The sequence below is a fragment of the Opisthocomus hoazin genome, chromosome 32, assembly GCF_030867145.1.
Source record: "Opisthocomus hoazin isolate bOpiHoa1 chromosome 32, bOpiHoa1.hap1, whole genome shotgun sequence".
Classification (NCBI taxonomy): Eukaryota; Metazoa; Chordata; class Aves; order Opisthocomiformes; family Opisthocomidae; genus Opisthocomus; species Opisthocomus hoazin.
The window spans coordinates 3,144,168-3,167,768 of record NC_134445.1 but is presented as its reverse complement, the minus strand read 5'-3'; the positions used below and the strand labels follow the sequence as shown (position 1 = coordinate 3,167,768).

The 23,601-nt window shown below is 53.4% G+C and overlaps 1 protein-coding gene across 4 annotated transcripts in view; it reads left to right on the top strand.

Moving 5' to 3' along the window:
* The first annotated feature begins 997 nt into the window (after positions 1-997).
* Positions 998-23,601, top strand: part of HDAC7 (histone deacetylase 7) — a 102,874-nt gene continuing 80,270 nt past the window's right edge. For 2 of the 4 annotated variants that reach the window (XM_075445615.1, XM_075445610.1), the window contains exon 1: positions 999-1,178. In XM_075445615.1, the coding sequence (XP_075301730.1) occupies positions 1,160-1,178 (19 nt within the window). In that variant the 5' untranslated portion in view covers positions 999-1,159. Of the gene's footprint in view, positions 1,179-23,601 lie in introns of all 4 variants that reach the window. The other 2 variants (XM_075445616.1, XM_075445609.1) reach the window with 2 other exon arrangements.

Genomic DNA, 23,601 nt, shown 5'->3' with positions numbered 1-23,601 from the left:
GTTATGGTGGTGACTTAACAACATTAACAAAGTATTCCTTGTTAGGCTGTTAAATTATTGAGGGGAAAAAAATTGAGAAGCTTGATGCGTGCGTGTCCAGAGCAGATGCTGCTGGAAAACACTGTAGATGCTGGGCCCAGTCACTGGTTGTCTCAGGTGAATGTTCCTGTCTCGGGACAAACCTGAGGACTTTCAGATGAGGAAGACAGTGCTTTTCTGACCCCAAAATCTCAAACCCTGTGGCCGAGAAGTCACGCTTCGGTAGCTGAGGTCCGTCCCTAGCTGTGCCCTAGGATGTCTGCACAATTGAAGTTGTCTCTGGCCCTCTGATTCCCACCGGCTCTATCCAAGTGGCTGTTTCCCTTGGTCTCCTGCTTAACAGAGCAATTTCCCTTTCCATTTTGGACAGGGAACGCTGGGTTAATGCCACCCTCGTAGGGCGTCAGCATTGCACAACCAGTTAACCCTCTCCAGAGAAGACCCAGATGGGAAAAGCAAAAGGTTGAAGAAGAAGAACCGAATTCTCTGCCGGTGACACTTTCTCCCAGCCAACAAACAAAAGTTTTTATTAGCTAAACCCGCTCAGATGCTGCATTCCAGCTTGGTAACATTTCGGTAACACATTGCAAACGTTTGACTCATAGAAACTTGGAAGGCTGGAGCCGGGGGAGGGGGAAGAGCGTCACATTCCCATTCCCGGGCAGGGTTTGGTTGTTGGATTTCTTTTTTTTTTTTTTTTTTCTCTCTTAAAGAACTGAAACTTCTCCCTCTGTTTAATGAAAAAAAAGTGAGCCGGACGGCTTTCACCGGCTTGCATTGTGTTTGGGAGAGAGGGGCTGGGGGAGGAGGGCTTGCTCTGCCAAGGGTGGAACCCAGGGCAGCTGAACTCGCTTTTCTTCTGCAAGTTTTTTTTTTTTTCTCCCTCTGTGTTCCCAGGACAGGGTTGGCTTTCTAGGTTTGATAAAGCATTTCCTTCCATTGTCATTCTATACGGCCTCTGGGCCCTTCTCTCAGTCCCTCCCCTTTCGCCGTCCCCTCTCTTTCTCTCTCTCTCTCTTCCTGAACTTTAGTGAATCTTGAGATATAAAGAAAGCAGCTGCCTGCCTTAAGCACATCTTGAACAATGAGACCTCATCTCCAAGGGCTTTAATTCCTCTGGATGCAAGGACAAAGCCAGGGTGAGTAGCCTGCCAGTGACTCTGCCGGTCACTGCGTCTGCAAACGCGGCCGTTCCCGGTGGGTGCTCGCGGCCGTCCCCGCAGCGCCGCGGTCCTCTCGCCGCTCTCGGGCTGCGGAGGTATCGTACAGCACAAGAGCAGATGCTGTAAGCATTAAAACTCTTGAAAACCACCCAGCACCTCCCAAAAAAGCACGGACGCTGTCCCCATCGGACGCTGTCCCCATCGGACGCTGTCCCCATCGGACGCTGTCCCCATCGGACGCTGTCCCCATCGGACGCGCGCGTGCTGGCGAAGGCTTTGCCGCCCAGCTGTGTGCCTGGACATGGGTCACCCGCCGGCTCCCCTCCTTGTGAGACTGGGCCAAACGTGGCTCTCAGCAAGGTGGGAGGAATCCTGCTCTCAAAGGCAAAGAAAAACAAATATGATGCAATCGAGCGTGACGCTGGGCTGCGGGAGGGAGAGCTTCCCCGCGGCTTTGGGGCTGCGTAATCCAGGGACGATGCTAAAAGAGGAGCTTGGGGAGGTGACCGGGTGGGAGACATCTCCACGATGCCGGAGCGCTTGGTTTCGGAGGTGAGGGCTGCGTCGTGCGGATGCTGCAGACCTTCCTGCCGGTGTCCGTGGCATTTCTGCCCTCTTGCCTCCCACAGCCTCGTAGGAATTTTCCAATCTGTTTTAAATGGCGAAGTGAGAGATGGGCTGGAGCGCAGGGGAACTTCTGCTTGGCGCAGGGGATCGGTGGCTCGCAGCCGCTGCGTCCCGGGCAGAGAGCGTGGCCGGTGGGGCTCGCTGCAGTCCGTGCTGGGGACCGCAGAACGCAGGCAGAGGAGCAGCGTGTGCTGGCGTTGTGTTATCTGGAGTCTGGTTTTGCCCGAGTGATCTGTTTAGATTGTTTCGTGCGCAAAAAGCAGAAGGCAGAATACAGGATACCTCAGCAGAAGTGTGATGTGTGTTAATTAAGGGAATTTGGGACAAGTTAGGCAGCATCTTCATCACTTGCAACTTCCAATACGGGGTCCCAGCCTCGCTCTCCCAGGAAACTGTAACCGATTCACATGGGAGACCATGATGGACATGAAGGCCTATCCCAGATAAACCTTGAACATCTTCCCGAGGGATTCCACGCCGCAAAAAAGCACATTGTAAACCTGCCGGCTCCTCCTCCAGAGCGGCTTCCCAGGACGCTTGCTCTGCTCGACGCGCACCAACACAGCTCCGTGCTCCTGGCGCTTCCCCGCTGCTCTTCCTGGCAGGCCTCTGCAAGCAGCTGAAATACGCTCCTCTCGGGAAATCTGCCTCTCGAGGTGCTTGCATCCCCTGAGCTCTCGCGTGCGCTGGCGTACTCACCGGTGTAGCAGCCCCCCTCTTGCCTCTGCTGTTAATCAAACTTCTTTTGCTTGTGGTGCCTAGGTGAGAATGGGGGGAAAAAGGAGCAGGGACCGTGACTCTGAAGGATGTCCAAGCTCAAAAAGTCCCCTCTCACTTCACAGAATCACAGAATCACAGAATAGTAGGGGTTGGAAGGGACCTCTGTGGGTCATCTAGTCCAACCCTCCTGCCCAAGCAGGGTCACCCACAGCAGGCTGCACAGGACCTTGTCCAGGCGGGGCTGGAATATCTCCAGAGAAGGAGACTCCACAGCCTCCCTGGGCAGCCTGGGCCAGGGCTCTGTCACCCTCAGAGGGAAGAAGTTCTTCCTCATGTTCAGATGGAACTTCCTGTGCCTCAGTTTGTGCCCATTGCCCCTTGTCCTGTCACTGGGCACCACTGGAAAGAGTCTGGCCCCGTCCTCCTGACCCCCACCCTGCAGATATTTAGAGGCATTTCGAAGGTCCCCTCTCAGCCTTCCCTTCTCCAGGCTGAACAAGCCCAGCTCCCTCAGCCTCTCCTCGTAGGGGAGATGCTCCAGTCCCCTCACCATCCTCGTAGCCCTGTGCTGGACTCTCTCCAGTAGCTCTTCATCTTTCTTGAACTGGGGAGCCCAGAACTGGACACAGTACTCCAGAAGAGGCCTCACTAGGGCACTTGTATCGGCTCCTCTATTTGCTGAATAACTTGCACTCTGTTCCCTACCTCCATGTTACTTGGGGGTACTGGGGGGGAAGACTGATGGTGAGGCACGGTATGGGTGATGCACGTGGGCTGCGTGGTGGGGCGGGAACCTGCAGTACAATATGGGCCAAGGACAGTGGTGGGAGATGTACTTCGGCAAATGGGAAATACTGCATGCTTGAGAGAAATGTTGCTGTGTTATGGCGTGTTCCTTAGGCTGCTGGAACAGCAGAGGAGGGAAAACCAGCGAGGTGCAGCAGTAGCTGCTTTGGGGAGGGAAGGTGCTCCAGCAGTTCTGCCACTTCTCCCATCTCTCAGCTGCCCCTTTACTCCTGCCATTGAACTTGTGTGGTGAAACTGGGCCCTAAGGGTTCCTTTTTATCCTCAGTTGCTCGATATTAGCTCAGTGATCTGGTTGACAATACAACACCACAAGCAATAGTCGTGCCGCCGCTGAGACGGGCCGTGCACTGCGATGAGCTGGTGGGATCCGATGTCCTTAGGAAGCCCTGATGGCTTCGCTGCCAAAGGTACCGTGAAGTGGAATGGCTCCCAGGCTGAGTCGTCGACTGCGTGCAACTAAATACAGCCCAGATGCTGTTATCTAATGACCCCATATCTCAGTAACCCCCCCTTTGAGTTTCTCCTCTTCATCTCCATCTGTCTCCAGTATCTGCTGTCTGTGCTGAAATATGATTCATAGGAAATAGTATCTTGGCCTAGGAAATACCACGGGGTGTCTGAGGGCCTCATGTGGGGCATGGAAAAGACTGGTCCCTGCAAGTCCATAGCAAGCCTCTATGCTGTAGTGACTGATCCTCAGATAAATTCTCCCAAAAGCTTTATTACAGGTGAGTTTCCCCAATTTCTGTCTTCTGCCCTAGAACAGGAAAGAAAGTCTGAGATAAAGCCATTGGAAACCTTCCTAGTTGTGGTTATTGGTCACCTTCAACCCATGTATAGGCTTGTCAGGTGGAATTCACCCAGGTTAAGGTTCATGAGCCCAGCTGAGGTGCTCACCGTTGGCTCCCTTTGCAGGCAGAGGGGAGGAGGAGACTCTCCTGGGGACTGTTCATCTCAGCTGGAAGTAGATATTTTATGTGTGCTTCTAATCTGGCTAAGTTGAACCCTTCTGGTAGGGGTTTTAGGAGAAGCAGGTGATGACTTACACATGGAAGAGACAGGAAAAACAGACAGAGGGAAGACAGCTGATAAAGGGAAATTCAAATTAACAGGGTAAACCTGGGCACATGCAAACAATGTGATTTTGTGTTGGGAAACACTGGAAGAGAACAGCTGAGAACAGAGCAAGTAGGTCCGATGCTGACTGCTGGATCTATTCTAGGAAACCAACTCTGGACAGGACTTGGCCACCGCCTGCGTGATCGGGAGGACATGCCCCACTTCTCCTGTAAGGCCCAATGTGTTACTGAGGCAGATAGAGTAAGAGACAGCTGTTAATTTTGTTTTAATCTGACTGGAGTGGGTTGTTTTAGAAAATAGAAATGTTGATGCTGCCCACTATAGATGTAGGGTGTATTTGCAACGAGGAGCTGTGTTTTAAGCAACCATGCCCTGAAGAGGCTGTAGGAGACTTTGAAAGCAGAAACCTCCTGGTACTGTTTCTGGTATAACATGGCAGCTGAAAAAACAAGCCTGATCTTGGGCCTTATAAACAGGGAACCATCAAAGAAGGTGTAAAAGAACACTTTTATTACTCATTAAAGCATTACTGAGACCGTCTTGGGTTCTGTGTCGGTTCAGGTAGATGTTGGAGATGTTCTTGTCCTATGAACAACCCAAAAGTTATCCTGTATTCTACAACATATAAACTGTTCCAAAAGTGACTGGAAGTTTTCTAGGAGACCTGCAGAACCTATGGCTTGTGCAGGATTCATGTAGAGAGCCTGTGTAGTCCGTTATGCAGAAAATCAGAGTAGGCTAGACACATTTTTTTAAGCTTTAGTCTCACATTTCTAGTCTAACACAACATCGGGTGTTTTTCCCTTCATCCCAGTGCAGCTGTGTTTGTGCCATTTGCTCTTAGCCAGAGACTTCTGCTAAATCCAGCAACTTTGGGCAGCCCTCTGTATCTCTGAAAATGGACTAGGAGTACAGATGGCTCGGCAATGGACGTTGGGCTAGATGGGCAGGAACAGGATTGCTCTGCTCCAGGGAGGATCAGAGTCCATCAGCGCAAGGGAAGCGGTCGCATTCGCCTTAAATCCCGTTGACTAAGTTGAAGCAGTTGATTAAATTGGGATTTAAAATAACAGAATGAGGGAGGCGAAATGAGTATCTCCGGACTTGATACTGAACAGATCTCAGGTCTTCAGCAGGAGGAAAGCTCTGAAGCTGTGGTGCTACTGCCCGGGACAGGCATTTTTCCAGCAGGAGTTGACATGTGTTAATATAAATGTAGATGAAACATTCAGATTTAATGGAGCTTTTCGGAGGCATAATTGTGTTCCCGTGATTTTCAGGAAGAGTTGAGAACTTTACTGCCTCTTCTGCCACTGCAAGGCTTCCCCACCTCTGTGCCCGTAGTCCCCTCCACAGCAGCCTCCAGGAGTTCATCTGTGTTCTTGGCACTCGCACAATGAGGAAATCAGCCAGCATTTCCATATTAGCAATCAACTTTCCAGGGATGTCGCATGGATTTTCCAGCAAGGGATGGAACAGCATCAGCAACCCTTTTATCCACCAGGCTGGGACTGCAGTTCTGCAGTAGAAAGAACCAGACGATGTTTAAAAAGACCCAGACGAGAGCGTTCGGAGTGCAAATGCCCGGCGAGGCCATTCCTTCAGCACAGGAGCTCTGTATTCAGACCATGTCCTGGCGCTTGGCCCTCGCGTGTTGTCCCTGCTGGGATGTTTTGGCAAGGCATGGCGATCGCTGCCGTCACCGGCGCTGCGCCCTGCCCCAGCCGTTCCCCCTGGCAGCCCCAGTGTTACACCAGCAGGCAAGTGGGCAGACTGGGCAAAGGCAGGAGGGACCAGTGCGATGGCAAGGCTTCTCGGTAGACACTTCTCCCACTCAATGTAGCTTCTTGGCACCTTGATGGACTATCTGAGATTTTGGCATTCATCATCCCGGCCTTATGGCCCCATTGCCTTGGTGAAGCTGAGCTTGGGGTTGCTCGGTGGGGGCTGTCACACAGGGAAGGGAAACTGGGACAAAGCGCTTAGAAATGGCCACCTGGAATAGTTGGTGAACTGGGATTGAGGCGACACGACCTGTTTCACCACCCTGGTGGTGCGCCGGGGTAGGAGGTGGCAGGTACCCAGCTGTGACCTGATTTCCAGTGACACAGCCCTTGGTATCTCTGCCGGACAGACACAGCCATGCATTGTGTTTGCGTCGTCAGGAAGATGCACTTTAAATATGTATTAATTGGGCTTGGTTAATTCATCAGGAAGTTTACTTTAACAGCAAATAAAACCAGCGAGCAGCTATAATGCCAGGAAACAGGTAAACTCTCTTTTTTTAACTCCAAACAAACCAGGCGGATGAGGCAAAAAAAAAAAATCCAGCCAGAGCTGGAAGTATTTAGCATTTTGCGATGGCTGCGCTTGATGGTTGTAATATAACCAGGCAAACTGCTAAATAATGGGATCTTGTGTGGTGGCCACACGCATTCTCCCATCCATGAAATCTGCTGTCCAAGACCATTGCGGGGCTGTCGGTGACTCCGGAATAGCTGTTCCTCCAGCTCACAGTCGGATCTAGCTTGCTGTGGCTTTGGCATCTTCCAAACAAAAAATGCACCGAAGGAGGAAAAAAAAAAAAAGATCTTTGTGCGGGTCTGTAAATCCACCCTGAGCTCTGCAGCACCGGTGCAAAGCTACAGCAGAGCGAGTGTGTCGGGGCTCGAGGTGCTGCAGCTTGCACGCGTGGAGCGGAGGGTGGAAAAGGAGGAGGTGGAGCCTCTCTCGTAGGTGACCAGGTCGCTCCGGTGCTGCTGCAACCCCGGGTTGCCAGCCCGTGGCTCCTGCTAGTGCCCAGCAGGCTGGGAGACAGGTAACACCGCGGCTCAGCCTGCTTCAGCCTTTTTATTTTCACGCCAGCCTGCTCCTCCCTGGTAACTGCTCGCCATCCTTTGTTCTTCAACCATATTTCTCACCACGTCGTCAAGCGCACTCAGCGAGATGGAGACAAGTGCTCCCTTTCAAACACACAGTCCCAGGACAACCCCGGCCTTTTTGTTTCTTTTTTTTTTCCTGTGCTCGCTTTCCTGCTGGGAGAGCAGTTTTTCCAGCCAGCGTGGATTTGGAAAAGCCCCGAGCACCGGACATGTGCAGAATGAGCAATGGTGGAGCTTCGGGGCTCAGCCTGGAGGACCCTGGGCTGGATGGACAGACGCCGGGCTGGATGGACAGACGCCGGGCTGCTGGAGGACCTGAAAGCAGGCAGACAGAGGGGAGGAAAGGGCGCATTCTGGGGACGGAGCATGGCTTTAAAGGGAATATAGGCTTTCAGAGATGGATTTTGAGCTGGAGACATCCTGAGACTTCAGATTTGGAGGAAAACTATTTCCTCCATCTCTTTGTGCCTGTGCTTTAAAGCTGGCAAACAGCAAACGTTCAGTTTTGGTCCCTCATTTGTGAGACCCAGGCCCTGTAACTCATGCGATAAGCACTGCAGCAGAGCTGGCTGGAGCACTGACAGTACGCACCGGGGCGGGCAGGACCTGGCTGTTGAATCCCGCTGACGTTTCCGATCAATCTCTTCACTGTGATTTGTCCAGACAAAAGGTGTTCAGTGAGATGGAAAAACACGGCAAGATTCCCGGGCATTTCACAGCTCTTGGCATCTTCTGCCCCTTACAGAGGTGAAACCCTGAAATTATGACAGGCTCAAGATCCTATTGCTGTACGACTCCTAGGAATGATTTGTAGTTCAGGGACTATAAATCCTGCTCTGTTCAGGTGTAACTAACGAGAAAGGATCCCTCTTCCCACTTCCTGAATTCTTTGTATTTAAGACAAGTGAATCTGTATTAGAACAACAACAACAAAATGTCTGTAACAGATCAGAAAGGAAACATTGCTATACATGAAACTAAATCTCAAACCAAAATGGAGACCAGACCCAGGGAACTGGCTTAAAGCCTGCATCCGAGGTGGGTCTCGGGTGGGATCACAGAATCATTAAGGTTGCAAAAGACCTCCAAGATCATCCAGTCCAACCGTCAACCCAACACCCCCATGCCTGCTAAACCATGTCCTGAAGTGCAGTATCCACATGGTTTTTGAACCCCTCCAGGGACGGGGACCCCACCACTGCCCTGGGCAGCCTGGTCCAGTGCCTGACCACTCTTTCAGTGAAGACATTTTTCTTGATATCCAATCTAAACCTCCCCTGATGCAACTTGAGGCCATTTCTTCTCATTCTATCGCTGGTTACCTGGAAGAAGAGACCAACATCCACCTCACTACAACCTCCTTTCGGGCAGTTGTGGAGAGCGAGAAGGTCTCCCCTCAGCCTCCTCTTCTCCAGACTGAACAGCCCCAGCTCCCTCAGGCGCTCCTCACAGGACTTGTGCTCTAGAATGGGTGGAGGTGCTATCTGCCAGCTTAGTGATTTCAACAGCTCCTAAGGCTGTGGGACATGCAAGGTTGGTTCCCATCTCCCATGGAGGGTCAGAAGACACAGAGCTACTGCTGCTGCCCTTGTGTAAATGCTTCTCAAGCTTTTCTTCAGAGACACAAGACCGGAGCAGAAGTTTTTTTTTCATGAAATTGGGATTCCTGCGGCGCTGGGGATGCGTTGGGCTGAGCTGAGACGCAGCTCTGGCTGTCGGCAGTGGTCCTTCCCCAAACCTAAGAGCCTGGGACATCGCTGGAGGTCTCCTCTCCCCCTTCCCCGGGGTGGCACGGCTGGTTCCTGGGATGGCAGCACCTCCTGGGGACGCAGCCAGGAGCTTGCCTAATCCCCTCCGCTTTCCGCACCAGCAGCGTCGCTGCGAGGGGAAGAGGACGAGGGCCTTTTTTCAAGGTTACAAGCCTCTTATGTTTGGACGCGTTTCCCTGCCGCTGGAGCTGACCCAGGCTGCGAGCTGTTGAAGTTTTAGGTCCTTTGTTTGTTTAATTGAAGTGGTGTTTGTTTTTGATCGCAGGCATCAGATAGGCGCTTCCTCTGCAGGCAGGAAGCAGTGATTTCCTGTTCGTTCGCTGGCCAACTCTCACTGCGCAGGAAACCTCGCTCTGCTGAGTGTTCACTTTTCATCCAGCATTTTTGGAAGGTCTTTCGTGGTGGTGTTTTGTTTTCTCTTCTTTTTTTTTTTCTTCTTTCCTTTTTCCTTCCCTCCCCCAGCCCCGCACGTGGTGCTGGTGGCGTTGGGTCCCCGTAGGAAGGATGCGTAGAGACAGCCCTGAGTCAACACGCGCCGGGCTGAGCGTGCTGATGCTGAAAATGGTTCCACTTGGACCTCACCAAAAGATTTCAGCGTAAAACACAGGGAGGACAGGCGCTGTGCGCTCTTCACACCACTGCCAAGCCTCCTGCTGCTGAAGGCGCTGGGTTTTGGCAGTGATTTGACAACAGCTACGTGTTACCACAGGCAGCGCAAGCATCTCTCCCTCGTGGACCCCGCTCAGTGCGGGTCCGCATGCGCAAGCACCTGATTTCTTTGCAACTCTGGCTGGTCTCGAACTGCTGTTTTGTGGATGTGTGCCGTGTAGTGAAATATTGTGTGTGTTTCATGTTGGTTTTTTTTTTAATGGGACACTATTCCATTTACTGTTGAGGAAGGTGTATTTGTAACTGGTCGTTTAAATGACTTGCCTAGTATCACATAACGAGTCAGCATGTGAGCAAGGAGTTAAAGCTGAGACCCGGATCAAATCTGCCAGGTTTGCCTGTCTATTTGCTTGCTGTGTGAGAAGGACCTTTAGGCAGATGAATACTCGGAGGGTACAGCAGGTGAAAATTTTATTACCAATTAAATCTGTGATAGATGGCTGTTCTCAGTCCCTGCCCACCGCGGCTCAAATGGATGGTGTTTCCCAACCGCTCTGTAAGCGCAAGCAGCTCGTTTCTCATCTCTGCAACACCCCGCCAGCCTTGTTCCCTCCTCGGCTACAACTGCGTGTCCAGGTCAGTGCCGTGAAGCGTCAGAGAGGAGTCAGGGATGGGGTTAGAGCCGATGCTTCACGCCTGCATAGGTGTTTCTGGGGTGGAAAAGAGATCCTTAGGCTTTTCTGTCACGTTGCAAACAGGCGGAACAGCAGTTCCTTGGCAGCTCCACGCACACAGGGATGTTTTTACTCAGCGTGTTTATCCTGGTAGCATCCAGGAGCTAACCCAGATAGGGCTTCACTGCAGCTCAATGCCCAGAGGTGAAGCACTGCGGTATCAGATGGCTGCAGCCACAGGAAGCCCGGACAGACAGACGGACACCGCTGCATGAGAGCTTTCAAGCTGCCCCATGGCGACAGATGCCGACCGTCGGGGCCGTGCATACTTGTCTGGCCAAGTTTTTAATTATTTTGCTGTCGTAAAGGGGCTCCCCTGCAGGGAGGGAATTTGTGATGGGAAGAAGAGTGGCTGGAGGAACAAAGCAGGGAGAGAAATGGCAGGGGAAGGGGGAGCAGTGCAGTTCGGAGGTGCAGGGCAGGAGGGATTAATCCTGCAAATGCCCGTGCATGGGAGAGAAGATGGCTGGATGTTTTAGCCAGTGTTGTGCAAGAGCAGCTGGCTGGGGCCGTTCGGCTGCAGGGGGATGAAATGCCGGGGGCGATACCCAGAGGGCTGGGAGCTGGAGGAAGGAGAGGGTAGGATGGTCTCTGCTACAGCCACTGCCCCGGGGTGCTGCGTCCGTCCATGCACTTTGGCCACGGCTGGTGCTTGGGGCCATCCAGGGAAAACATTGCCCGGGCTGCTCTCATGTCCCCTGCCGTGTCAGCCTCTTCTCCCACCTCGTTCCTGGAGAGCTCTCCATTCCCCAGGCCCCTTCTGATCACTGCATGTCGGTGACATCACTGCTGGTTGCCATGGAGAAGCCAGGTTGTCCAAAACACGACCCCTTGGCCTCATCCCCTGCGTGTCAGGAAGTGAAGGTTTTATAGCACATCCCTGCAACGGAGCGGGAACGGCCGGAGCAGGAACCGCAGCCTGGGAACAGGCGCACGACCCACCCTCGGCATGGACTCCCCAGCGGCCTCTCCGATGGGGAAGTGGGGATGTATTTCTTGTTGCCAGGCTGATTTACACCTCCCGAGTTCTTGCTGAGCTTCCTGCTTTGGCCCGAAACGCCCCGGAGGAGAGGTGACCTGAAGCATTTCAGCCGGTGCCTGGGGAGGAGGCAGAAAGTCTGCATGAGGCTCTGAGCAGAGGCAGAAAATGGGAGAAAATGGTCCACGGGGGTCCTGGCCGGGTGGAGCAGTTGGAGGCGATGAAACGCGTCTCCCACGAGAGCTGCAGGCTCACGCTGCCCTCGGAGGGGCTGTGATGCGCAGGGCGAAGAGCAAAGGCGTTTGGGACTCTTGGCCACAGAAATTCTCCTAAAGCCAGAAAAATGCTGTCCTGTAATCGACGACTGCCAAGGACCCCGCAGACGGTGTGGGGGCTTTGGGAAGGAAAGGTCGGGTGTCTCGTGGCAGGGAGGGGACGCTGCTGCTACAGGCAGCCTTTGTTTAGGCAGAGGAATTAGGAATTACAACCAGACTCTCTTCGCTCTGTTTGGGAGCGGAGGTGTTTCCCCGAGGGAGAGCTGGAAGCTTTACCCCTGGATCCTCCGAAATCAGGCCAGAGAAAGTACGAGATGTCCTCCCCTGAGCACAAAGCCAAGCTGGATAAAAAGCAAATGCGTAAGCATGAAAAGCTCCCGTGAACACCTGAAGCAGCCCGTGGCTTTGCCAACTTCAGCTTCCCTTCCAAATTCATGGCAGCGCCAGCCTTCCGATCGTCACCCGGGCTCGGACGCGCGTCACCTCGGATGCAACGGCTCGGCAGCAGCTTGGGCTTTGACACAGTTTGTCTTGCCCAGGGAGGTTGTGGAGTCTCCTTCTCTGGAGATATTCAAGACCCGCCTGGACAAGGTCCTGTGCAGCCTGCTGTAGGTGACCCTGCTTGGGCAGGAGGGTTGGACTGGGTGGACCCACAGAGGTCCCTTCCAACCCCTACTATTCTGTGATTCTGTGATTGCCCCTGCCCTTCCTGCTCTCGGTTCGGCTGGGAAACGAAAATGCTGCTTCTCTTGCTGTTTCCAGGCAGAGCAGCTGAGCATCTCCGGACGGACGAGCTGTAACGTGGGAGTCTGAGACCCGAAGAGCCTTGAGGTCTCACCATTTCGCGCTGCTCCGTCCCGCCGCTGTGCTGGGCAGTGCGTGCAGGCATGCGTGTGTCTGCGTGTGCGTGCAGGCATGCGTGTGTCTGCACACGCGTGCACAGCTAAGCACGCTTGCAGTAGTCCTGGCTGGTGTGTGCTTGTGTACACCACAGCCCTGAGCACGAGGGAAGTAAACACCAAGAAGAAAGTGACCCTCCAGCAGCAGCGTGGTCTGAAGGTGGTTTCTACTCCCTCGAAACTCATCTCGAACCTGGAGGCTCTTTCCGGCTCTCTTGCCTCTCTGCCACGTTGCCCCCTTGAACCAGTCCCTCAGAAAACAGCGGTGCTGAGCAGGTTAAACAGCCTGCTCATTCGGGGGATGTGCTGGAAAACAAAAAGTGGGAGCCTTTTGGTTTTGCATACCCCATCCGGGGGCGCGGAGCCGGCACCGAGCACGGAAAGTGCCTGTGCGACTTGTTTTGGTCTCACTTTGCTTGATAACTTGCCAACGCCAGCCAAATTACCCCGGTGAACAGCAGCACGAGCCAGCTCAGACTCAGAAACGGGGCTGGCGGTGACACGGTCCCGACCCGACGGTGCCGGCCGACCCGCCGCGCCGCAGGCTCCCCCCGCTCGCGGTGGGGGTTTCGGGCTTAAAAATAGCCTCCAGATTTCGGTTAGTAAATGCGGAGGCAGGGAGCAGAGAGCTGTTTATCGATGCCAGGGTTTCCCCCGAGACGCTGAAATGAGTCAGATAAGAGACGGGCACAACTGTGCACATGCCCTACTTCACCGGTGCCGGCAACGCTGCTCCGTGCACGGGCTGTTCCGGGGAGATTTTTCTACGTGCCGAGGTGCCTTGGAAGCTGCAGTCCCTATAGATGCTCAGTCTGACTCGTGTTCCTACCAGGTTTAGATACTTTACAGCATCCTAGCCTCTTCCCCTTTTGAAAACATCTCTCTCCGGCATCAATCTGTCACGCCTCGGCCATGAAAGAGTTATTTTTCTAACCTGGCTAAAGTCCTACTCGTGTTTTGAGCTCCCCGAAGGGGTTGCAGGGGAGCAGGGGTGTCCTGAGCAGATCCTCGTGGCTGCCAGGTACCAGCCTCCGCCGGCGTCCCAGCCCTGGGGATGCAGCTGCACCTCGCAGAGCCGGGCAGGCGTCACCCCAGCTTTGCTACCACGTGCAGAAAAATTGCTTCTGGTGTGGAGGTCGTGTAACTTCAGCTCCATAATCCTTGGCTTTTAGAGAAGCACGAGTGAGGATTTTGCTGTCCCTGAGGTTTTTGCCTCCCAGGCAGCCGGACTCCCGTGCGCAGGGGGGGTTGCAGGTAGCAGAGTCCGTGGTCTGGAAATGCTGGGGGGGGTCCCAGGTTCTTCCAGCTGAACAAGCACTGGTAAAGTCTGGTTGTATGAACATAGCTACTATTGCAAGGTTTTTTTGGGCTCCCAAACGTAAGGGGGTAGAAAATAGGGATAAACTGCTAATGGGATAAATGGAGCGCTTCGTCCGCCGTTATATTGCTAATATTTTATAGCAGCTGTAAAGGGAGAAGAGCGGGAGTGACTGTTTGGAGCTGTGTGTCCATCCTGGGTGCTCAGAGCCCACCGGCACCGCGTGGCAGGGAGGGCCGGCTGGTGCTGCTGGGAACCGAAATGGTGCATTTTTGGTGCTGCTTTTAGGACCTCTGCTGATGTGCATCATCCAGTGATGCCTGAACGTAAAGACACGGGATGCTGTCTTTACATCCCCTGCCTTTCCACCGTCTCTTGACAGTCATCAAGGCACCAGCCCGTGTTTTCATGGGGTTACAGGCTCGTCTCGGTCCCACCCACCCTGTGTTGCCCTCTGCCCGGTACCAGCTTCCCTGGGGGTGATGGAGACTGAGCTGCAGCCTCCGCCTCGGCGCTGAGAGACGTGGGCCATGTGTTTGAGTCACCCCGGCAGCGTGCTGCTGCTGCTAGCAAAAGACCAAGTCACTCGGTTGCAGGGTTTCTGAGGTCAGGCCTCGTCTCAGCCCCACGGGGAGGGGGACAGGACTGAACCCCCCCCCTCAGCTCCAGCATTTCCCCTCCTGTGCCCCCACACCTCCAGGGTCCTATCCCAGGCACCTGAAGACTCCCGGCACCATCCAGAACCCGATGCCTTTGTGCCCCCGAAGTGATGCATCCACGCACGAGGAGGCTTCCGATACTCCGGAGCCCTTTTCCCATGGTGACAACATTTTCATAAACCAGCAGCCGGGGCTTCAAAATTACCGAAACCTCATTTTTCAGAGGAGGTGGCACAGGCAACACCAAACCTCCAAATCAACCGTGACGTGGAGGAGGTGCGGAGCCAAACGCCAGCGCGGGCAGCGTCCCGCGGGCAGCATCCCGCATGCCCCAGCCTGGCAGCAGCCAGCTAAATCGGCTTGGGCAGGGGTGGGCGACGGGGCCAGGTCCCACGAGTTAATCGAGGGCACTTTTTCATGGCTGATACCTCGCTCGCCCGCGCAGCAGCGGCTTCCTGTTTGACTCACACCTGACAGCACAAGCTGGGGCCTCTCGCGCTTGCAAGCAACTGAATGGGGCTGTTTACAATTAGAGAACATGGGATTCCCAGAAAGAAGCTCAGACCGGACATCCTGAAGCGAAATACCCCAGGCGTCACCGGCTAAAAATAACCGTGCAGAGCAGTCACCAAACAAACAGCGCGTCAACACCAGCCCCGGCGCCGAGCTCTCACGTATCCCGCGGCACGGGGGGAGCGGCAGGCGAAGGGGCACCGAAAGCAGCGGTTTTCCCAACCCCCCGCGAGGTTCTTCTGGCATAACGCGGTGCTGCAAAGACCGGTGGCTGCCGCTTGCACTGATTTCTCTTTGTTTCTGGCTTATTTGGTGGGAGGGGGGAGTAAGGCAAGGGTTAAAATATAAAGAAAAACAAATTTCAGCCAGAAATGGCTGGTGGAAAGCAGTTTAGCCGGCTGATGGGCTGGGGGAAGCCGTGGAGGACGGGAAGCGAAGGAGGAACAGCCTCCATGAGGATGGGGACTTTGCTGGCCGGCTCTGGACCTGAAGCTGGTTTCTAGGGGCTGGGTGGGCTTGTGTCATCGCAGCTGGCTCCGGGGGATGCTGAACAGCCTTGGGGAGCAGCACGAGCTGCTGCTTCCATTCCGATGTCTGTACTGGGAACACGTCTCCCACTGGGACACCCTGCTCGGGCTCACAGGGGTTTTTATAGCAAACGCTCACAACAGCCGGGGTGGAACCAGCCCCTCGGCACCGCTCGGCTCTCCGTGGACAGCGGAGCGCTGGCAGCTGCAGGGTGGTCTCAGTAACGCTGTTGTGCATTTCTGAGCAGGGTCCCGCTGTGGTTTCCCACTTGCATTCCCAGGGTAAGCAAGGGCCCAACCTGAGAGCCTTTCCCAGCCTTTCTCTGGGACAGCACCAACAAAGTGACGGGCAGGAACCGACTGCACACGAAAGAGTCGACAGCCCTCACTAATCCCTTACGAAATTTTCCTGGACCTGAGCTGGAGCTAGGGAAGGTGCTAAGGGGGGCCTTAGAGCAGGGCTCAGAAAATGGGGACGCGATGGTGGTGGGACCACCCTCAGCTCGAGCTGAGCTGCACGTTGCGGCAGCCCCAGCACAAAGCAGGGAGCTGCTGGCTTTGCACCTCCTTCCCGATGCTCGCTGGCTTGAGGAAGAGGCAATAAGATGGATCAGAGCGAAAGGGCACAGGAAGGATCACACAGACTCAGCCCATCAGCCCATGGTCCAGTCAACATCTTTCTAACAGAGATTTCAGGAGATAGGAGCTCCTGTTAGAAGGCACTTATGCAACAGGTTGCTACGAGAGGAAGCTTCTCTTTAACCCCAGGCAGTTAGTGGTTGATTTACGTCCTGCAGCTTTAGATTCTACAAGTTGCAGGGGTGTTGCATAAGGAGATAATTTGACCCTATATTTCTTATAAACTTTTTCTGTTGGGGAACATCTGCTGTTTTTATCTGCCTCTTGCATGCCTGACACCTTGACGATCTAAAGCGAAGGAGAATTCTATGGCTCAGGTTATCTTACTCATGAGAGTGAATCCGCAAGTTTTCTCGGAGGCAGTGTTGGATTTGGGTCTTCCTGAGCTTTACCCAGGGCACTGGCCACTTTTGCTTGCTAGCTGTATCCCCACCCAAAAATAACAGAGGCTCCGCTGCTGCATGTGCCCTTAATTTATCCTGCTCTCTTCATGTGCCAAGTTATAGCTGGTGGCTTTTGTTCTTAAGCAATAAATATTGCCATGGGGAATACCCCAGGAGTGGGGACGTGGGGAGTGGACTGCTGTGGACAATTCTGCACCGTGTTACTTAGTTCGTGTAGATGTTGGCCCTGGACTTAATGGCCCTGGGGACCACTTCTAGTCCCATGGTCCTTCCTAGGTAAGGGCTATAACTTAGTGGGAGTCAATTCATTTCATGGCAGGGGAGACAGATGTGTCTTCTGCCTCATGGAGACTTCACTTGGGCTCTCTCCTGATTCACCATTTGCCTTTAACCTTAAAGAAAAGTTATTTAGAGTAAAAGCGCACGTTAGTGATTTGTGAACAGAAGGCAAATTACAGAAAGAAAACTAATTTCCACCAGCGTGGCGGGGGAAAGACACTGCTCCATTGTCTGAGCCGCGGTGTTCTTCCCAGCAGAAGAACCGGTCCAGGTTCTCTGCCTCCAGCTATTTTGAATGGCGATAGTTTGTGAACTCGCCCTCTTGTGCTTGGCCTCCTTCTTGGAGGCCCACCACGGGCTGTCTGGCTGCTATGGCAGCAGCAATACCTCCAGGCCTTCCCATCGACAGCCGCCCATGTAAAAAGCTTCATTTGCTCAGCGGAGGACCAGGCTCCTCCATCTGCTCTCGACCAGCGCAGAAGCAGAGCCGCATCCCGGCAGGGACGACGCGGAAACAGCCAGCTCCCAGTGACTATTGCACTGGAGGGACAGACTGCTGAGCACAGGGAGGACGATGCTGGTGCTCTGAGATGCTGAATGGAGAGTTGGGGCAATTCCTGTTTTTGTTATAGACTCCCCAGTGCCGGTGAGCAAGCCCGTTGCCCGTCTGGGCATCGGCTCACCCTGCTTGCAGAACTGGGGGGACAGCGTCTCCATTCTCTTTGCGTCTGCCTTGCTAATTGGGACCGGCCCTTTGTTCGCGTGGGTGTCTGCTGCCATTTGGAAATCTGAGCTTTAGGTTGTAAATTCTTGAAGGGAGGGATTTTTCCCTTCCTGGGTGAGCGTGGGTGGCTCCGAAGCTGCTCCAATTTTAGTTTGCCCGCACCACCCAGATATAAAACTGGGCATCTTGCTGCATCTGCTCCCAGGATATTCATTGTCTGAGAATCCCTGGGTGACCAATTATACCAGCGGGAGCATTCATGGAAACAGGCCATTTTCTGCGACGGCTCAAAGTGTTTGCAAAAGGTTGGTAGAGTCCCAAGTGCTTCTGGCAGCTTCATTTTATTTTGAAACCAGTTGGCCCCCAGCTGGGTGTGAGAGTAAAATGAAAGGATGCGAGATAAACCCACTTGTGCGAGAGAGTGAGCCGCTGCCCGAGGCAGCGCAGCATCAGAGGTCGTCATTCTGAAACCGAGCATGGAAACTGCACCGAGAAGAAAGCTAGAGAGCAGGGCTCGGGCTCCTCGCCACACAGGGTGCAGACCACACTAAAGAGCTGCTCTGCCTGGGGACTGTCACATGCACTGGGGCAAAAGAGAGACGGAAGCTTGAAGGGCAGCAGGCAGCTCTGACCGGGCAGATGAGCACTGACAACAAAGGTACTCTCGTCCTCTCCAGGCTACTCTCATCCAACCCATCTTTTGTGTTTGAATGCGTCTTCGGGCTCTCTTTGTCCTCTGCTCCTTGCTGAACATCTCTGTCGTGTTGCTGTGATTGCCACCGTCGCTGCACGGGTGATTGTAGGCATCCCCTGGCCGGAGCTGCTCGGGAGGACGAGGAGATGTGGAGGTGGAGGGGAGTGAATGGCGAGGTAGGGAGAAGAGGAGGCTCCGGTCGGTTGTTGAAGTGAGCGTTTGCATCTGGTTTGCTGCCGAGTGAGCTGCCAGCCTGCTCAAGAGCCTAAACACTGTTTATCAGGAAATATGGTTGGTGTGTGCTGGGTTTGTAGCTCCAGCGCCTTGTGACCCAGACCATACCCCACCCAAGAGCACGCAGGGAGTCAGGGATTTTTAGTGCGGTTGACCCATTTTATGGTGGTGAGTACTGCGTTATTGCTGACTGCTCTTGCTCAGATAGCCCCAGGTCAGCATCTCCATCCCCTCAGCTTCTGCGGCCTCTTGTATTTTAAGTAGCTGAGAGATGCTCCGATAGACGGGCCGTAGCAAAAAGGGCTTAGCACAGAGGATCTCCTGGTGGACATCAGCCAGGAAGGGAATGGCCGACAGGGCAGGTGGCTCTTGCTGGTGTTCACCATCGGTTGCTCACCATACTGCATGTGACAATCTCCTAGCAGGTGGGCACAGCTCCCTTCTTTCAGGTGAGAAAGGCATTGCATTAGGTTTAGCACAGTAAAAAGCAGCACCGGCTCTCACGGGACACCAGAGCTCTCCAATTTCCAGGCTAGATGCTGGGTTACAGGTGTTTGCCTTCAAAGCATGAAGTTCTCATTGCTGCTCCTCATGACCCTCCTGTGTGTGCTGCACTGGGGACACTGTTACCATAGGACTCACAGCTTTATGAGGCATGAGCTAGCCTGACACTAGCTCTGTGGTGCTGCACCATGATGGTGTACAATAGCTGCAGCATTTGCTTAAATTACATGGACGACTTTTTCTCCATACACCAGTACTGGCGTTGCAGAGCCCTGGCCTGGACCAAGTGACTGGGCTACGAGGATGAGGAGGGGACTGGAGCATCTCTCCTATGAGGAGAGGCAGAGGGAGCTGGGCTTGTTCAGCCTGAGGAAGAGAAGGCTGAGAGGGGACCTTATATATGCTTATAAATATCTGCACGGTGGGGGTCAGGAGGACGGGGCCAGACTCTTTCCAGTGGTGCCCAGTGACAGGACAAGGGGCAACGGGCACAAACTGGAGCAGAGGAAGCTCCAGCTGAACCCGAGGAAGAACTTCTTCCCTCTGAGGGTGACGGAGCCCTGGCCCAGGCTGCCCAGGGAGGCTGTGGAGTCTCCTTCTCTGGAGATATTCCAGCCCCGCCTGGACAAGGTGCTGTGCCCCCTGCTCTGGGTGACCCTGCTTGGGCAGGGGGTTGGGCTGGGTGACCCACAGAGGTCCCTTACAACCCCTAACATACTGTGATACTGTGACACTGTGACTGGAGCCAGGGCATGGGGTGGGAGCATCTCTCCGCTTTCTTCATCCCAAGATGGGTATTACAGCTTTTCTCTCTGCTTTCGCCACCCCCTGGTACTTCCTTGCTCTCTTTCTGTGAATAGGTTGGAAAATTGCATCAAAATAGAAATGTGCAGGCTGTGATACCACAGTTAGGAGGATGGAAGCTGTGATGGAAGAACTTGTTGAGTTTTGTCCTACCTCAAAAGTGCTGAAACTGGTGTAACTCTCCCACACCCCAGCCTGGGAATTTCCAGCTAAAACCAACTGGTTTTGGTTCTCTGGGCTGTAGAGAAAGCAGAGCACATGCTCAAGGTGCCCTAGTTGTTTCAGAAACCAGGACGCAAATTGGAAGAGCTGGCACTTTTAAAATATCAGAACCCTTAATGCTGAATCTCATGATCTAAAGGCATCTGACGTGACTTTTCGATGGCTGACCTTGGCAGCACAACTGTGTTTCAGGCACCTCATCTCCTGGCTTTGAGGGGGATAGTGAGAAAGAAAGGAGAGGGAGAGGACACAGTGCTAAGGAAAACTGAGCCCTACACATGATGGGACGTTGTTGAGAAGCAGGGAAGAAAGTGGAGGAACTTCACAGACCTCGTGCAGCAGGAAGGCTTTCAGTCCCAGGGTTCCTACAACCACTTCTAGGCCAAGAAAGCACCTTCAGGGTTGTTCTCTACAGCTGGAGACAGCACCACCTGATCATGGTCAAGAGTTAGTGCAAATTAGAGTCAATTACAGTCAGCAAGGAGGAGAGAGATATAGCAGACCCTCTCCTCCTTCACCCACACTTTCCTCTGCTGCTTTCCTCTTGTATTAAGCCTTAATCACTTATGAGTTTTGGTTTGGTGTTGTCTTTGTTCCCCGCCTACAGCAGCGAGGCTGAATGCATCTTTGGGGGAGAGAGGGAAGGAGCAGGGTGAGAAGAGCAGCTAGAGATGCTGGCAAGCCAAGTGCCCAAATGCTGCGAGCCACTGAGGTTGCTGCAGGGTAATTGAAGGCTTCAGCGAAAGCTGCAGGGGACAAAATGAGCAAGAGATAGCTGCTTAAAAATCCTCCTTATTAGAGGTTGTAAGATTTTCTTTGACAGGCTGCACTTGAGTTATCAGATGCTGGTGCAAACCCTTGGATAACAGTGTAGTCCTACCAGGACTGAAACTGTTGAAGGATACTGGTTTCAGGTAAGAACTCAAAAAAAGAGGGTCTCACGAGGCATTTATAACAGTTTTGGTTGTGCTGAGTTTGATGGGCAGTTCTGGTGGGCTTGTGAACTCTATCGATTGTGGCCAGACTGTGATGGGGACCAGAGATGAGACCTTGTGGAAAAAAATCTTGACGGGGTGTCTTGATCCAAGCAGTAAAACTCTGAGCGAGGACAAGAGAGAACCGGCTGGGTCTTGGGCTTTGGTGGGGAATCGAGGCAGTGCCATTGGGCGGGTGGTCTGTAAGTGGTGGCCCAAGATGAGAAAAATGAGGAAAAAAGTGAAAACTCAAGGGATGGGACTGTGAAAATGCGAACAGTGAGCTGATAAGAAGTGGCCGGGAAGGCTTCACGCAGCAGGAGAGAGTGCAGGCACCCACGGCAGAGCTGCTGGCCTCGCAGGGAGGAGAACGGCAAATGCTTTCAACTAATGACTGAAAATACCTAAAAGAAGTAGAATTTACCTATTCTGCATGGTGAAGAGGGTCAGTTCGCAGAGCTGTTGGAGGTACAACCAGGCACCATGGCTAGGCTCTCGTCCTTAATGTTATTAAACCCACTTAGAGAAGCAAAGCGAGGAAACCGGTGGTTAAAGCTTACACCACGTGGATGGGGTCATTCTTACCATGGGTGTTTGTGAGCTCTGTATCAAAAACCTGAAAGATCTCTACTGGTGGGATAAAACGGGTAAAAGGTCTCTCTCACTGTTTCTTGCTGGGCAGGTATCCCATGTTTCAGAGAAAGCCCTTCTAGGGCTGAGCGTGCTTGAGCTGACGTTGGGCAAAGAAAACCTGAAAAGATGCTGACTTGACAAGTAAAAGCTCTTTTGGTGACAAATCCAGAACTTTATGCCCAGCCCACATGCACCTGGTCTTTCTCTATGTTTCCTGGGAAATGGGGATGTGATGGTTTTGGATAAAATGTTCTTGGTGTTCAGGAAAAGCCTCACTGGTGAGCCCAGCTCCTTGCCCCACAATTGCAGGCAGAGTCAAACCCTGCAGCAACGGCAGAGAATGAGCCGCATCTCATTATTGGGCCTTTGGGGTGGCCTTTTCTTTTTAACCAAAACAGGATGATTTCCAACCAATTACTTTGAATCTGAAGGATGAGTAATCACACAGTCATGGGGATGGTGAGGTTACAGTTGTTAAAAGGAAGCCTTAAAAATTGAGTGTCGTGTTCGAAGCTCACACGAGGGTAGCACCCATGTAACGGGGACCACAATGTGCTGAAATGTTGCTCAATGAAACCTCAAACTAGACAGCTTATTGTAAGAGCGTTGGGTTTTAAAGATAGCTCTACTGGAAACGTTCACGTCCATCGTGGGCAATTGCAGTAGAGAAGGTCAGAAGAAAAAAATCTGGGCAGCCACAGAGGTGTGTGTTGGAAATGAGTGTGCATGGGTGGGATTTTCTGCTCCTTGCTTTTGGGATAGCTCTGCAGGAGAGGGAAAGAAAGCTTCAGTTCTTGGTGAGAGGAGGTGGAGAGGAAATGGACCTTGAGTCAAAGCTGCAGAAGCTACCAAGGGCTCGGGGTGCAGGGAGCAGAGGTGGGAAGGGTGAGTAGGCAGCCTGGGGCTGCAGCCTGGGAGCTGCTCCCAAGGTGAGTAACTCCAAGCTGGGCTGAGACCTCACTGTTTTGTCCTGTAAGGGAAGGTGGCCCTTGAAGAGGCTGGTGTGAACAATGAGGAGCTGTTTGGTGGGATCCAGCTGATGCCTGTCCCAAAACAAATTCATAGGCATTTGGCTGTGATGCCTCTCCAAGAACCTCCTTTCCCCAACTTTTATTTACCTCCCTTGTAAGATAAAAAAAACCATCAGAGTTATCAGCTCTATTTCAAAGATGCCATCAACCACAACCAAAGCCATGGCTTAGCCAGCAAAGTGTTAAAGTCTGTCCCGGAAACTCTCTGAGAGGAAGGGAGCTGGCCAGAGGCAGGCTTGGGTCCCTGCCAGCTGCTGCAGAGCAGCCTCAGCCATCTCCTGGCCACCCTCTCTGCCAGCGACTTGGCCGGGGCATACGTACTTCTTGGGCTGTCCCCTCACTTTCTCGGGATTTCTGTGATCTGTTGTGTGAGCAGTGCTAAATTCCTCATCTAGACATCCCAGCTTGCTCCCCTCGCCTCTGCTGGCATCTTCCTCCATCCTACTCCATCACAGCGGGGTTACACCGGCACCTCCAGAGCACTTTGTGTAGCTGCACCCAGAAATCCTCCCTGCTCCTACCACAGCTGGCCCATGTCTGAGCTCCAGGAGGAAACCCAAGCCATAAGGGATGTCCCCACACTCGGGAGTTTTGCCTTTGCACCCGCTGTCCACCACTGCTGGAAGCTGCTTTGAGCAACGTCACAGCGGAGGAGGTCTCCTTTGGGATGGCAGCGACACGGGCATGTCCTGGGAGAAGGGAGGGCCGAGCTGAGCAGGCTGTGAGCTGGCTGGGGAGTCCCTGGCAGACCTGGCCCATCTGCTGTTGCATCCAGAGGGCTGGGAGGCCGTGGAAAGGCTGCCAGCAGCGCTGCCAAGCACAGAATGGAAACATGACCTCAGCCTGAGAGCAAGATTCC